Source organism: Rattus norvegicus, chromosome 7 (genome assembly GCF_021556685.1).
Source record: "Rattus norvegicus strain SHRSP/BbbUtx chromosome 7, alternate assembly SHRSP_T2T, whole genome shotgun sequence".
Lineage (NCBI taxonomy): Eukaryota > Metazoa > Chordata > Mammalia > Rodentia > Muridae > Rattus > Rattus norvegicus.
The window spans coordinates 73,116,416-73,131,709 of NC_141540.1; the positions used below are offsets into that span (position 1 = coordinate 73,116,416).

Here is a 15,294-nt window from a genome sequence, read left to right on the forward strand (position 1 = left end):
GGCTTGGAACTCTCTGTGTAGACCAGGCTGGCCTGGATCTCACAAAGGTCCATACGCCTCTGCCCACTGAATGCTGAGATTAAAGGTGTAGGCCACTACATCTAGCTACTGACGCAGTTCACTCCGAGACCTGTGATAAAGTTATTCCAGCTATGGGAACATGTACGTACGTACGTGATCAATACAAAAGGGCTGTGGGGTCAGCCTTTTGGGCAGGGATGCCTGTGCTCGCTTGGATCTCAGTTTCATCCCTTATAAATAAAAATGTCCCCGCAGAGGTGTGTGAGAGGATAAGTAAGTTACTACACAGGAAATTCTGAAAACAACACATTGTCTGTGCTCAGGGAATGTTGGTTGTGATCATAAGAAAACAAAACCGAAAACCAGCACACATCAGCAGAGAAATGACTGAGTAAACAATGGGACGTTTACTAAATGGTACAGTCTGGCCACTAAAAACACTGCTTATGTATTCACAGTATACTGCGAGGCTATGGAAGCAGGGACTGGAAGAGCGTTACGGAGATATAGATGCACAGAGACATGTTGGGAAGGATGGCCCCTAAAATGGCCCTGCAGGCTGGTAGAATTGGGGGTGTTTTCTACATTCTTTGTTTTTTATACACTGTATGTTTACTCAGTTTTACAATGAGTACCTACTTTTATTTTGACCGTAATTGTGTATGTGATGCTGAGAATCGGATCTAAGGCCTTACCCAAGGCCAACATCTGTGGAACCCTTCTTGTGTTTAGTAGACCAAGGTTATTTAAATCATGAACTTAGGGGTGGAGAGATGGATCAGCAGTCAGGAAACCTGACTGCACTTCCAGAGGACCCAGGTTCCATCCCCAGCACCCACATGGCAGCTCACCACCCTCTGAAACTTTAGTTCCAGGGAATCTGGTGCCCCCTTTTGGCCGCTATGGGTCACACACAAAATAAAAACAAAATCATAAATGTAAGGAATTGAGGGTGTAGCCTGGTGGTAGAGTGATTATCTAGTGTCTATGAGGCACTGGGTTGATCCTCAGTACTTTAAAATAAGTAAGGATAACACACAGAGAGAATTCTGTGATGGGTAAAGAGGCAGGAGATATATGTACACACTGGGTGATGGCTAAGTATAAAACAGAACTACCCACCCTAGGGAAGAAAGTACCTTGTGTGACTTACCACAACATCACAGTCGTGTTCACTGATTGGATCTGGGCTTTTATTTCTCCTAATTCCCTTTTAAAATTTGTTTCATTTTGAGCTACAATATCCATGCTGGCCTGGAACTTGTAACTGGAATTTGTAATCCTCTTGCTTCAGCCTCCCCAGTGCTGGGACTCTAGGAATGTATACCTCACCTGGCTGGTTTACAGGATTTTTATGGTTTTACTTTATTTATTTATTTATTTATTTATTTATTTATTTATTTATTTATTTATTTAGACAGGGTATCACTCTTCAGCGCTGGTCGACCTGGAACTCAGTATGCAGACCATTCTGGCCTTATACTCATGGACACCCACCTGCCTCCGCCTCCTGAGTGCTGAGGTTAAGGAGCAGGCCCACTATCCCCAGCCTACAGTATTCTGAAATATTGTTATTTTACTCTAAATGATAGTTAAAGCTAAAACGAGTTAAGAATAGTTCCTTCCTTACGCAATGTCTCGCTCCTCATTCATCTGCCCTATCTTTGTGACCTTGGAACTACCCCACCTCCAATCCTCCTTCAGCCATAGAGCCTTCCCTGAACCCCTTCTATCCCTGTCAGCAACACAGGGCCCCCTCTTTGCTTCCTTGATCTCGACTGGGAACAAAGAGCACTCCCCTGCCCTCTGCCATTCTCCTGCTGGAGTACCTTCCCACCTCGCTCAGGCCAGGCCCCTCATACCCAGGCAGGTGACGCCATCCGCATCCAACACCTGGTCCTCAGCGCAGGCGCACTGGCGACTCCCCGGGGTGGCTAGGCACAGACTGCTGCAGCCTCCGTTATTTACCCGGCATTTGTTGGTACCCACTGCAGGAGAGGGCAGGACAAGGATGGGGCGGCAGAGTCAGGAAAGGAAGCACAAAAGTGAGGGGACAGAAGAGGAAGTCGGGAGAGGAAGATGTGGGAATAGAAGTGAATGGGGTGGGGGAGGGGCTTCTGGGAAGCCTAAGATATTAAAGCCTGGGGTCCCATCCTACAAACCCACTGTCCCCAGCCTATAAGGGAGCACCTTGCTGCTGCTGCGCGTCGTACATTCGGATCTCAAAGATAGGAGGTCGCTCGCTGCGCAGAAGGGTCACAGTGGGCTGTGCGCCTGCCACACCCCGCTCCAAGCGGTAGACACTGCCGCTCCGATACTCAGTCCAAAAGAGGTAGTTGCCGTGGTGACACAGGCCGAAGGCGTGATTCAGTTCAGGACCCTCGTATACAATCTAGGAATGGAGGGGATGTTTCTGAGGAGAGGAGGGCAAAGAGAGGTGCCCGAAGGACGACTAGAGGTGGTGCTGACTCCAATAGATGACCCAGAAAGGACACTGTCCATACGGTGCTCTCAAAGGGCCATTCAATACGAATGTCATTTATGTCTCATGTACGTGGGCGCGCGTACACACGTGCATGCACACACACACACACACACACACACACACACACAGAGAGAGAGAGAGAGAGAGAGAGAGAGAGAGAGAGAGAGAGAGAGAGAGCATTCAGTCATTAATTTCTCTACCTAGCAAGTTACTAGGATCTATTAAGGGCCAAGCTGTGACAGGTACTAAGAGCACCCACTGTCCCATGGAGGGCATTTGTAGAGAGACCTGGAGACAACATGCAAGAGAGAGGGAACAAGGAAGAGCTAGGGGTATTCCCCGGAAGTAAAGGCTTGGGGAGCAGAGGCCTATAATGATCTGGAATAATAAGCTATCTACTGTAGCTTGTTCAAAGAGTATTGAGGAGTGGTGGGGAGTAGGAGGATACACAAGACCATGGAGGTGCCCAGAGCTGTACTGTGAAGGGCCTGACGCACCAAGACAGAGTTTGGTCCACACACCTAAAGACAGTCACAGCCAATGGAGTGAACAAACATGCATACATGCTGTCCCTTGGCACCTTACATGTTGCTGAGTGACTACACTGGAGCGTGTTGTTTGTATGTGCACACACACAGAAATACACTCATAGGTGTGCTCGTGGGCAGTCAGATGCAGCTAGATAACCTCAAACCAGACAGCATACACAACATGCAAACACACATGTATAAAGAAGCCGCGTGTAAACCTGTAAGAAACACAAAGGCCTACACACACAGACACGTATAAGCTCAAGGAGTTTTCAGCATAGAAACAGGGTTAAACAATGTACACATGCCTGCCCACCTTCCGGTCTGTGCCATTGAGCAGTATGGTCTCAATTCGGTCATAGAAGGCATCCACCCAGTAGAGGCGCCCAGCTGGGATATCCAGGCTTAGCCCATTGGGCCAAAGCACTGTCTTGGAGGTGACAAAGATATCTCGGTGTGAGCCGTCCATCCAAGCCCTCTCAAGCCGCCCTCGCCGGCTATCCTTGGGGTCTTCCTCCCAGTCTGTCCAGTACATCCACCTGTGGGCAGTCACTGGTCAGCACCACATGGTCACCCTTGCCACAACCTCTTCTGCTGTGATTCCAATCATTCGGTGGTATCTTGGGCTCCTCCCAGGGGTTTCTCTGAGCTGTTTATCTCTGAACCCCACATCACACCAACTCAGGCCACCATCCAGCAAACACCCGATGAACAGCCACTGTAAGCAGGTGTGCCTCTGGTATCCCAGGATGCACCAGAGACCAAGGTTCCCCATGCCTTGGGAGCTCACATCCCATGAGAAACAAGTTGTTCAGGAAGGTTGTGTTGGAGTGATAAAATCAGGAGGAAAATTAAAAGTGGGGCTGAGAGAATCCAGGCAGCAAAGGTGGGGTGAATGGGGGTTGAGGGGAAGTGGGCTTCTCTGAGACCTGCTGAACAAGAAACCAAACAGTGCCGGTAGGAATCTGGGAGTTTCAGACAGCAAAGGATGGGAAAAGAAGTTCTGGGTGAGAGAAGGAAAGACATTGGCAAGCAAGAACTGCACAGACCCAAGGGCCAGGGCGGCTCAGGGCCAAGGGGAACCAGGAGAGAGCTCTGTAGGGGAGCAGCAGCACAAGCAGACTTCCGGTGTGTGTGTCAGGGTTTTGTTCTCCCTGCTCAAGATGGACAGACGGACACATGCTTTTTTCAGCCTCCCATTCCTGCCTCTGTAGCCTGCTTGCCTCAGTCACACACACACCCCACCACCACCTCCCGACTTTCCTGTTTCCTCCCCAAGTCCTCTGAGATATAGAGATATACACACTCCCACCCCAAGGCCTGGGCAGACTCACCCATTGAGTGGATCCACTACAATGGCCCTGGGGTGTGTCATCTTGCCCTCGATTAGAGTCTTTCGTGTCTGGGCAGCTTTCTCCAGCCTGGCCACACTAATGGTCTTCTTGGGGCCGTCATCAGTCCAGTAAAGGTTGTCCCCCATCCAGTCTACAGCTACGCCCTCCACGTTGTGGATGCCTGTGAGGGTGTAGGGAATGCCTGGAGGTGACCCTTAAAGGACACATGAGGCAGGGAGGGATGGTGGCCAGGCAGGGGGAATCAGGATGGGTGTCCAGGTGCCCTGAAAGGTGGGCAGATGGGGGAGGGAGGCTGGGGAGGGATGGAGAAGACTCTTTTGGATGCCACATGTCCGTAGCTGCTTCAGTTTTGAAAACAGCGTGGGGCAGCCAGGAAACTACGTGACTGAGGTGAGCTCTGAGATGAGGGCATGTCTGGACCTGCGCTTAGGTGGACAGCCAGGGCAATACACACTGGCTCCTTGCTTGAGTATGACGCCACCACCCTGGGTCTAAAAGCCCTGAGCTCACAAAATGAATAAATTAGGAAGTGGATTTTCCCTTAGCCAAAGGCTTCAAGTGTCCCCTTAAATAGCAGTTCCCCTGTAAAGGGATCCCCAACGTCTTCCTGACCAGGAGTTACTCTTGATTTCCACACAGTCTTATGATTGCTGACTGCTGAGGTTCTCTGAGTTGCACAGAGGGTGGGGAGCAAGCCAGATTGACTGGTTAAGGAACCAGATCTTGGGGCCCCAAAATACAGATCTGAGGTAAAATGCACACAGCTCAGAAGGCCCCATGGGGATGGCTCTACTGCACAGTGGCCCTGCCAAAGTAGGTCAGAGGGAGAGGCAGGCCGTTTTCTCAGGCCACATAAAGATGCAGGTTTCTGTGGCTATGAGACCTAGTTGCACACACTGTGAGCATTTATACTTGTGGATGGGCCCTGTCTGACGCGCCAGGCCCGGCTCTGATTCAGGGCCTATGGCTTCTTCTGTCTGTATGCTGCACACAGCTCCAGGGCTCCGAGCCAATGGCAGTGAGACCCTGAGTTTTCCCAAGGGCTGGCAAAGACAGCCCACACTGCCTAACCCATCCATCCATCCTCCTAACTCTTTCTGGCTTAGCCAAGAAGGGGGTCACACAGGGGTCAACCTGTCTATCCCCTCATCTCCATGCCAACCAGCCCAGCCAGCTAGTCAGCAGAAGACTCTTCATGCTGTGAGGGAGCAATTGAAGCCTCTGATGTCTTCCCGGCTGCTGCGGGCATCCCTCAGGGGCGCTTCCTTCCCACATACCTCCCACCTCTGACGCCCTTACCGTCCTTCAGGATGGTCTCTCTCTCCGTGCCATCAATTTTCTGGCGGCCAATGAGGTAGCTGGTGGTGTCAGCAAAGTAGATGAAGCCAGTCTCAGCGTGGAAGTCCAGAGCCCGTGGATTCATAAGGTTCTCGATGGGGATCATGTGCTCATCTGGGACCTTGGCTCCCATGTCCATGCCTCGGATGATGCCTGGCCGGCCCTTGCCATACACGAGGAACAGCTCATGTTCAGGTTCTAGGGCAGGTACAAAGGGAACAAAGTTACACAGACACACATGTACTTGAGTGCGCGTATACACACACACACACAAGCACAAGCGTGCACACCCAGACACACATGCACTCACTTGCATACACACAGATACACATGCACTCGCGCGCGCGCGCACACACACACACACACACACACACACATATACTCACATACACAAAGCACAAGCATGCACACACAGACACACATGCACTTGCTTGCACACACACAGACACACACAGACACACATGCACGTACATACACACATGTATACACACATGCATACACTCAGACATACATGCACTCGAGCACACACATGCACACACACACAAAGGCACAAGCATGCACACACAGACACACATGCACTCGCTCACAAACACACATTCATACACACAGATACACATGCACTCACACACACATGCATACACACAGAGACACACATGCATATACACACACACACACACTGCACATGCATGTATGCACACATTCACACGCACACATGGTCATCACCCAACTTGGAATCTGGGTCTGAGGTGCTGCAGTGTGTTGGCTGGGCTGGGTCAGGAGACGTGGCAGGAGAGCAGACAGGGCTCTGAATCACTCACAGAAAATACAGGATAACATGCTCCACCCTAGTCCTAGGGTCACTGTGTGATGGGGATTTGACACGAGCAGCCTCGGGTGGGAAACTGGAGGAGGGCGGCTTGTTTTTACGGTAACACCCACCACTCAGGAGTGAACTTCAGGGCCTGAAAGGCATGCTTTCGGAATACGCTGGTACCTGGTCACTCACTACCACTTCTGCCACTATGCTAGCCTAAACCACATCACTCTGACCCATGCCATGGACATAGCAACTGGCTTCTTCCCTCTTGCCCAGCGCAGCATAAACTTATGCAGGATGAACCCAATCAAGCCATTTCTGTCCACAGCGCCCATAAGCTTCTCATCCCAGTGAGAAATTCCTTCATCTCCCTTCACTTACATCACTCTGCCTCACCCGTCTGTCTTCTCAGCACGCCACACCCTACACTGGCCTCAGAGCCTTTGAACTATAAGGTCACTCCTCCATAAATGGTCTCCCAGCAGTCATGTGGCCACCTTATTTCATCAGCAGAGAGCTTGGCTTAGATATATCCTCTGACTGTCATTATGGTTCCTCTGTCCCCTCACACCCTTCACTGCCTGAACACTGTCAAACACCCAGGGTGCGTTTACTAAATACTCATAGAACGGATGAACCAAACGTGTGCTAGGAACATCGCTGCTCTTGGCTGCGGGTCCCTTATGTCTCAGCTTTGTTTCTCTGCATCTGGGCAGAGGCAGTGGGTGACAGGGGATCGATCGTCTGCGGACCCACCCCTATCCCCAGCAGGCCCAGCTCTCCCTGATACTCACTCTTGCAGGATTTCCCGTCACTTCCCAGACTGAAGCCAGACCGGCACCTGCAGGTCCTTGCCTTGTGGCTGTTGGCCAGCAGGCAGATGTCAGAGCAGCCTCCTGGCTTCCCATACTGGTCATTCTCACAGGCATGACTCCGCACTGGGGGCAGAGGAGAGAGCAGTCAGCACCCTTCAGGGCTCTGCTCAGGTCACCAGGGGGGCAGGAGGGTGTCTGGTCTTTTTCCATTTTAGGATTTCGAAGCCACAGAACTAGTAGCCACTGCCTTGCCACAACTCAGGCATAAGGGAACTTGGGTCGTGGAGAAGCAAGGATGTCTATGGCGAGGAGAAGCCAGGGTTGGTAGGTTGGGGCAGGTGGAAGGATCTGTAGAAGACCTGAGCTTACAGCGCTGTTGGGGTGAAGCCAACTTTGGGGGTGCTTTGGAGGAGACCGCTTACCTCGGGGCTGGCGTCGCTGGTGATAGATATGCAGGGCACCGCCCTTGTCCACACGGGTGACCACCTGGTACTCGGTACTGTTGAACCGGTTCACTCGGATCACGCTCGTCTTCTGCTGGGTGTTGGCGTTGTCTGAGTTGGTGGCGTAGAGGTAGTTCTCAAACACAGTCAGGCCATAGAGGTGCTCAATCTGAGACGGCAGGCGGTGTTGGTCAACAAAGGCTCCCTTCACCCCAGCAGGCCTGTGACTGCCACCCAGACTCCATCATCTACTTCCGAACCTTCCCCTCTAGTTTCGTTTAACCTGACACTAAACTCGACTCCTGCATTCTGGAAATTTCTGTTTGTCTATCTCCCATTCATTCTTTACAGAACTGGAGTTTGCAAAGAGGTGACAAGCCCCTCTACATTCTGCCTCTGTGGTGACACTGCTATCCAGCACTGGATGTGCTGATCACTGGACCATCCTACCACTGAGGAAAGGAAAAATGCCCCTCGAAGAATTAAGCTCCCCTCAAATGACTTAGACTCAGATCCTAACCTCTGTTCACAGAGACTACTCAGCTTGAGTGCAGCTTTGTGGGGACTGAGAGCCCACTCATGCCCCCAAGGAAGCCTACAGGGGCCGGTTGCTTGAATTTGCCCAAGATAAGGGGTCTGCCATGAGACCTTTAAGGTTAAACCTGGAAGAGTTCCACGCAAAGCCCCAGGGACGGCTGCTCAGGCAAGCTACTCCACAGTGGATGTCCATGCTGAGCAGCAGGACTTCCTGGCTGGGTTCGAGAGTTGTTCCCAGTTGTGTAACCTCTGGCAAATTACCAAACATCTTTGAACCCCACTTTTTTGTCAACTGCCTACCCATCTCCCAGGGGTTATTTTAAGCCTCGAATAAGAAAAAGGAAGTAAAAGGGTGTCTTTAGATGACTGTTCCCATCAGAATGGGAAGCCATATCCTTCCTCTCTGACACATTCCTGCTGGTTCCACCAGAAGACATGGGCTGGTTGACTCCGCTCTTTCTACACTCACCGGGAGCCCTAAAGATCAGTTCCCTGAGTGTCTCCTCCTCACCAGAAGACTCTGGTTGATGGTTCCCCAGGAATAACCTCAGACAAAAACCCCCTTACCAGGATGCCTTGGATGATGGTCTGCCGGCCCTTTCCTTCATAGTCTACCACCTCGATATAGTCAAGGTAGGCGTCCGCCCAGTACACGAGGCGGCTGACCAGGTCCAGGGTGATGCCATGTGGAAATACAATCTTGCTATCGACCAGCTTGGTGCGGTTCTGTCCGTCCATGTCACAGCGTTCCACCTTTGGGATCTGCCCGTAGTCAGTGAAGAACACCTTCCTGTGGGTGCATACATGTTAAATGGGGTGCAGGCACTGGGACTCCATTTCCCATTATAGCTTCTGCCTCCTCTTTCAAGAGTCAGAACACTAGCCTGCCACTCTCACCCCATGGCAGGGTCCAGGGCGATGCCTTTGGGATTGTAGAGCTCCAGGTCCAGCAAAGTGACACAGGTGTCCCCATTTCGGTTACAGACAAAGATCCTGTCATCGATGTCATCCACAAAGTAGAAGTTCCCAGTCAGCCAGTCGATAGCCATCTGCTCAACGTCTGGAGAATGGAGGAGAGAGAGAGAGAGCTATGTGGGACAGGCCCACCCACAGGCATCTATTCCTCCGGTGAGCTCGCCTTCTCGGGACCTGGTCCTCCCCCAGGCAGCTGCAGCCACCTTCCCCGGAGCTCTTGTGGGTGTTAGCGGCAGAGACAGTCACACTTTGATGCTCTTTATGCTTCCAAGTATCTTGTCTCTCCAAATAGAAGTCTCCAAATATACTCAACCCCCAACCCCAGCCCCCAGCCCGGGCTCAGCACTGTCATAAGCAGGACTAGGTAAATATTGGCTGACTCACTGACTAATTCTAATCCAGCCCTCAACAGGAAAGTGCTATCTTGCAGCAGTTCAGGCCTACCGGCTCACCCCAATATTTTCTTTTTAACCTGCTTTCACTTGAGAAAAGTGTATGCTAACTAACCAAAACAGCATATATCTTTGGTTTGGGCCTGATTTATATATTCCCTTTACATGGTTAAGTCTGATTAGTTCACACTAACAAGAAGTACCGGCTGGAGGCTATGTGTGTTGCATAAAATTAAAGAAAAAAATACTGGAAAGTAGAATGTTCATAAAGGAACTCAGCCTGGGAAAAAATATCAAGTCCATACGGCACAAGATGGTGGCCCAAGGCCGGGGACCAGTCACGAGTCACACTCTTTCTTGCCCTTATGACCCTGTTTCTTCCATGTTAGTACTTATTTCCCTCTCATCCCAAGGAAGCACAGAAGGAATGGGAACTGAAGTACAGAGAGTCCAGGAGGAGGCAAAAATAGGACTCTGGAGATAAACCAGGAGACACAGAAAGAGGAACTTCCTGACTGCTACATAGCAGCTACTACGGTCACTCTGAGCAGTGAAGGGCCACAGGAGGGCCAGGCAAGGACTGGTGGAGGTCTTGGGACAAGGACAACTGTTGGCAGCCTTCCCAACACAGCCCAGGCTTCCATGTCCCCTGCTGGCCCCTTTCAAATACACCCTTGGAAGACATGCAGACCTAGACAGTCCTAAGGCAGAGACTTTTATCTGCACTGTTTCAAATGTAGGTAGACATCTTTTTACTACTTGCCTCTGGCTGAAGCTTGGCCTACACTATCATCAGGACTCAGCCCTGAAGGGAACACTGCCACACTGCCACAGGTACAATGATGACTCTGGTCAACTCCTCCCTAATCCCCCTTTCTCCTCACAGGGATCCAGGAGCTGTTTCTTAATAGTGGGAGGGGTGCAGGGGACAGGAATGTGTCATCCGGGGAAGTTAGCTGGCTGGCTGGGGCTACTGAGTCAGAGTCACGGGACTGAGGACCGAGAGGGGGTGGGGGAAGTAGTCGCTAGAGGTTCGCTCACATAAATGGCTTCCTCTTCAGGTCCCCTCTGGTAAACCCCACCCTGAACTAAAGAAAAAGGTCACAGGGATGAAGTATTACCCCCTACAAGTGCTGACACATTCCCAAAACCAGCTACTCTGTCCTCTGGGCTCCCAAGCCTGTTCCACATTGGGGAGCAGACCAGGAGAGCATGAGGAAGACAAGGGTCATAGAGACAGAAAGCTCAGTGCAAGCGCGCGCGCACACACACACACACACACACACACACACACACACACACACACACGAAGCCCACTGGGCCACCTCCAAAGGAAACTGAAGTCCCAGAGAAGGGACCTTCCTGCAGCCCCAGGCAGCCAGCAGGGCAGCTGAAATCAACAGGGCTCTGTGCCCTTTACTTGGTGGCCGCTGCAGGGGTCTGGGGGCCACTGGCATGTGTGCAAAATTCATCAGTCAAATCTGTTTTCCTAGCACCAGCTGGCACAAATGGCCTTCTCTCCAACTTCCTCAGGCTTCCCTGAGTCACTGCCCAGCCCTGGGACTGGCAACACCCTGGCCCTGCTCACCCATCCACCCTTGGCACGAGGGAAAGAGGAAGAAGCCTACAGAGAGCCGATGCCCTGCTCCCAGATGCTGCTCCAAACGCAGGCCAAGCCTCAAGATGGGGGGAACCTGAGTGGGAGCCTCTCTCCTGGCTTGTGTTCCCTCCCACTTCTGGGAAAGAAGGGTAGTGACAGCCCTTGTTCTCATGTGTCTGCCCTTGGCAGGGCTCCCCTCACCTCCCCAAAGGCCAAGCAGGGTCCCATTCAGCAGACCTGACTGTGGATTTGGCGAGAACCAGCATCCCTAGTCAGCCTGGCCTCCCCTTTGGTATTTTTGCAGCTGGAGATTATTAGTCTCAAGCAAAACTCCTTTGTTACCCAAGCCCACTCCACCACATTATTTTCCTCTCTCCTAAAGTTCAGATTCCTCTGCTCCCTCCCCGCACCCCTCCCCCCGAATCCCCAGCCACAGGCCACTACTCTATAAAGCTGTGCAGAGAGACTAGGGCATTCTGGGAAGGGACATCATCATCTGAGATGCTGGCCTTGGTCCTATAGCTTGGGGTTCAGGTGGAGCCTTGGGCTTTTGCCTACAGGAGCCACAAACCTAGACGGGTTGTGGGCATAATTGGCAAGCTAGGCACGATGACAAACATTTATATGTGATCCCAGAGGTGGGGGAAGGAGAGTCAGGAGTTTAAGGCCAGCCTTGACTACACAGTGAGTTCCAAGGCCAGCAGGGGTGACATAAATCTTTGTCTCAAAAAAAAAAAATCCAAAAAGCAACAAACAACAAACAAAACAAGCAAACAAAAAAACCGGCCGAGGCTGGAGAGATCGCTGCAGTTAAGAACACTTGCTGCTCTTCCAGGGGACCTGGGTGTAGATCCCAGCGTCTACATCGGGTGGCTCACAACTGCCTACACCTCTAGCTCCATGGCATCTGCACACACGTGATGCACATAAACCCACACAGGTGCACATATAGTCACATGACCTTAAAATGAACACATAGATCTAGAACAAACAAGTTCGTCCACCCAACCAAACTCAACCAACAGGATAGCAAGAATCCTGAAGGTTGTGCCCCGCACCCCCCAGGGCTGATCTAAGACAGGAGCAGCTCTGATAAACCCAAGGAGGAGGACTGTGGTGGATGGTGGTCTGGTGTTGGAGTTGGGGCAGGAGAAGGGCTTAGGACTTAAGAAGGATGAATGAGTCAAAAGGTAAGACCACAGCCTGATTGCATCATCAAAAAGGACTTTCAGTTCTGGGCCTTAGAATAGACCCGGTGAGTGTTTCCAAGTGCTGAGCTCCCCTTGCAGCCCCGGACTCATCAGCTGGTGGCGCACATACAACTCCAGTCCTTCTCAACTTCTCCATCATCCACATTGCTCAAGAGAGATTTCTTAAATATGAGCTGCTTTCCCAGAAACACAGCCACCCCCCACCCCCCAGCAACCTCCCGAGATCCTAGCTTCAGTCACATGATTCTGGTCGCTTTCTGTAAACTAAGGAAATCTGGGTGCAGGAAGGGGGGGTCTCTATATCTTGAGAATCCATATGCCCAGAGATTATAGAACATGCACCAAGTCCCTTTAAGATGAGAGAACCCCACTTCTGCATTAGCTACGCCCCCAGAGAACATACTCAGTGCTGGTCCTTATTCTAATTTCTTTTACCCTACTTCCCGTGCTATGCTCTGCCCTGGGCCCGGCTGGGCTCTGAACATTGGTCTGAATCTTGGTTCTATCACTAGGTAAAGTCAAAAGCAGCACAGGGCCACTCCGTCCATGTCACCTTCTTCCCTAACCCCAATCTTCCCTACCATCTCCATCAACCTGCGGCGGTGTCCAGAATTAAGGTAGGCAACAGGGTGGGTGTGTGTGCCGAAACTACTGTCCTTATTCCACACTGGCTCTGCTGAGAAACTTTCCCCACAGAGTGGAGCTTCCCACAATGGAAGGAGTTCTCCCTACATGGAGGAACTTCCCCCTGTGAAAAGGAGCTTTGCTTGCACAAAGGAACCCTCTGTGTTGGAACTTGACCTCCTGCGAGTACCTCTCCTTGTCACAGGCTCCGGTGACCCCAGGAGCTCCTGTCGTTATGAAGTCCACCTGACTGCAGATGCGGGAGACTGGGTATTATCTTACATTTCCTCCCAAGTGCCAGACACGCACATATCGATTGGATTAACAAATGTTTACTGAATGCCGATTCCTCCCCTCAATTGTCCCAGAGTCAGAGCAGTCTTCCCCTTCCCTGCTCTGGCCTTGGAATGCCAAGGACCTTGGCAGAGGACAGTCTGCAGTCCCACTGAGGGCCTGGCTAAGTGAGGCGGGCCTGGCTAAGTGAGGCGGGCCTGGCTAAGTGAGGCGGGCCTGGCAGGCTTTACTAAATAACATGGCCTCATGTTCCTGTTTGCTACCAAATCCTGACTTCGGCTCTTGCTTGTTCCACCAGCAAGTCCAGAACTTACCCGTAACTTATTCCCTGACCGCCCTTCCTGCTCTGGTTTATACACCCAGCTGGGATCCCATGGATGAAATCCTGGTTTCTGCTCTGCCTGACTTACGGTCTTTGCATGATTGAGAAATTCTCACTGGGCTCTGAAATGTCTGTCTTGCTTAAGTTACTTCCTCTGGATTGAAAACAGGGAGGACAGAGCTGGGGTAGGCTGGCTCGGGAGGCAACTTCAAGGAGACAGCGGGGGAGGAGAGGACAAGGCTGGATCTGGGCCCAGAGACACAGGGCTGGTGCTGGCCAGGAGAAGCAAGAAAGTGCTGTTAGTGACTAGGAAACTGAAAGGGGATGAGAAGCCAAGGAGCCAGGGTGAAGGGGTCCTGGGCCAGCGGATAGAACTCTGGAACTGGTCCATCTGGGTGTTTTGTGTAGTTTTCTCGTTCAGGTAGGGTCTCACTGTGTAACTCAGGCTGGCCTGAAGCGTACTAACAGCCCTCCCATGTTGGGACTTTGGGTTTGAGTTAAGGTGCCCAGCCTCTGAAGTATTCCATAAACAGTATGGGACAGAGAAAAGGAAAGGACACACCCCCACTCCCCCTTCGGTTGATTGCAGACGCAGAGCATCAGTCTTTTATTTGCCTGCCCTCTAGAAAAAGCACGACTCCATTTCCTGTTGAGATTTTTAAAACACATCTACCCACTCCACCTCCCAAAAAGGTGGAGAGGAGGGGGAGAAAGTTGGTCAGCTGGGCTTGGGGACTTGTTTTGCAACCCTGGTGCCTGCAACATATAGGTCTTTTTTCTAGGCCTTCCTATCTCATGCAGGAAGGAAACCCCAGAGACCTGTAAACCCCTCTAGACTCCCGTCTCACACAGTACAATGCAAAACAACCTCATCAAGGGCAATTACCTCCCAAGCCTCTATTTGTGGCTTCACCTTCCCAAAGTCTCATCCTTCTTACAATGGCCATGTCCTCAGGAGAGGAATGGGATCACATCAGAGCCCTTCAGCTGAGGAATTTAAGCTGGGGAGGGGAAAAGTGTGGGGGCTCAGCAGGCTAGACCACTTGTACTGCTCAGGGCACTTAAGGAGTTGAATGGGAAGGCCATGTCTGGGTTTATCAGGCCTGTTAACTCTCTTGGGATTCAGTTTCAGAACTTTAGCCTTTTGTGTATCACTTTCAAAATATTTATGTGTGTGTGTATAGTTTATGGTATTACTTATTTACAATTTTATATATCACGGATTAAAAACTGGTCATGGTGGCTTACACTTACAATCTCAATACTTGGAAGGCTGATGATGAAAGAGAACTGTCACGAGTTTGAGGCTAGCCTGGGCTATAGAGTTTTTAAAAATTCATTAATTAGACCGGACGTTGGAGGTGGTTGGTCCGTGAGAATTGATGGAGGAGATTCGAGGTGAAGTGGGAAAGCACGTGGTGAAATATGGTCCTGAGAGCTTGTCTAACTTTACAGGAGCAGTGGTGACGGCCACAGGCCCGTCTGGCGGAGCCGGGGCTCCCCCGGAACGGCGGGGCGGGTGGACTGCGCAGGCG

General features: G+C 51.4%; 1 protein-coding gene across 1 annotated transcript in view; it reads right to left on the bottom strand.

The window, feature by feature from the left end:
- The window catches only part of Lrp1 (LDL receptor related protein 1), an 80,563-nt gene that overhangs the window by 45,768 nt on the left and 19,501 nt on the right, over positions 1–15,294 (bottom strand). Inside the window, exons 7-15 of the mRNA NM_001130490.1 lie at positions 9,239–9,401; positions 8,909–9,131; positions 7,784–7,973; positions 7,341–7,484; positions 5,691–5,927; positions 4,371–4,551; positions 3,353–3,575; positions 2,212–2,413; positions 1,884–2,009 (exon numbers count right to left, since the gene is read on the bottom strand). Of these exons, the coding sequence (NP_001123962.1) occupies positions 1,884–2,009; positions 2,212–2,413; positions 3,353–3,575; positions 4,371–4,551; positions 5,691–5,927; positions 7,341–7,484; positions 7,784–7,973; positions 8,909–9,131; positions 9,239–9,401 (1,689 nt within the window). The remainder of the gene's footprint in view (positions 1–1,883; positions 2,010–2,211; positions 2,414–3,352; positions 3,576–4,370; positions 4,552–5,690; positions 5,928–7,340; positions 7,485–7,783; positions 7,974–8,908; positions 9,132–9,238; positions 9,402–15,294) is intronic.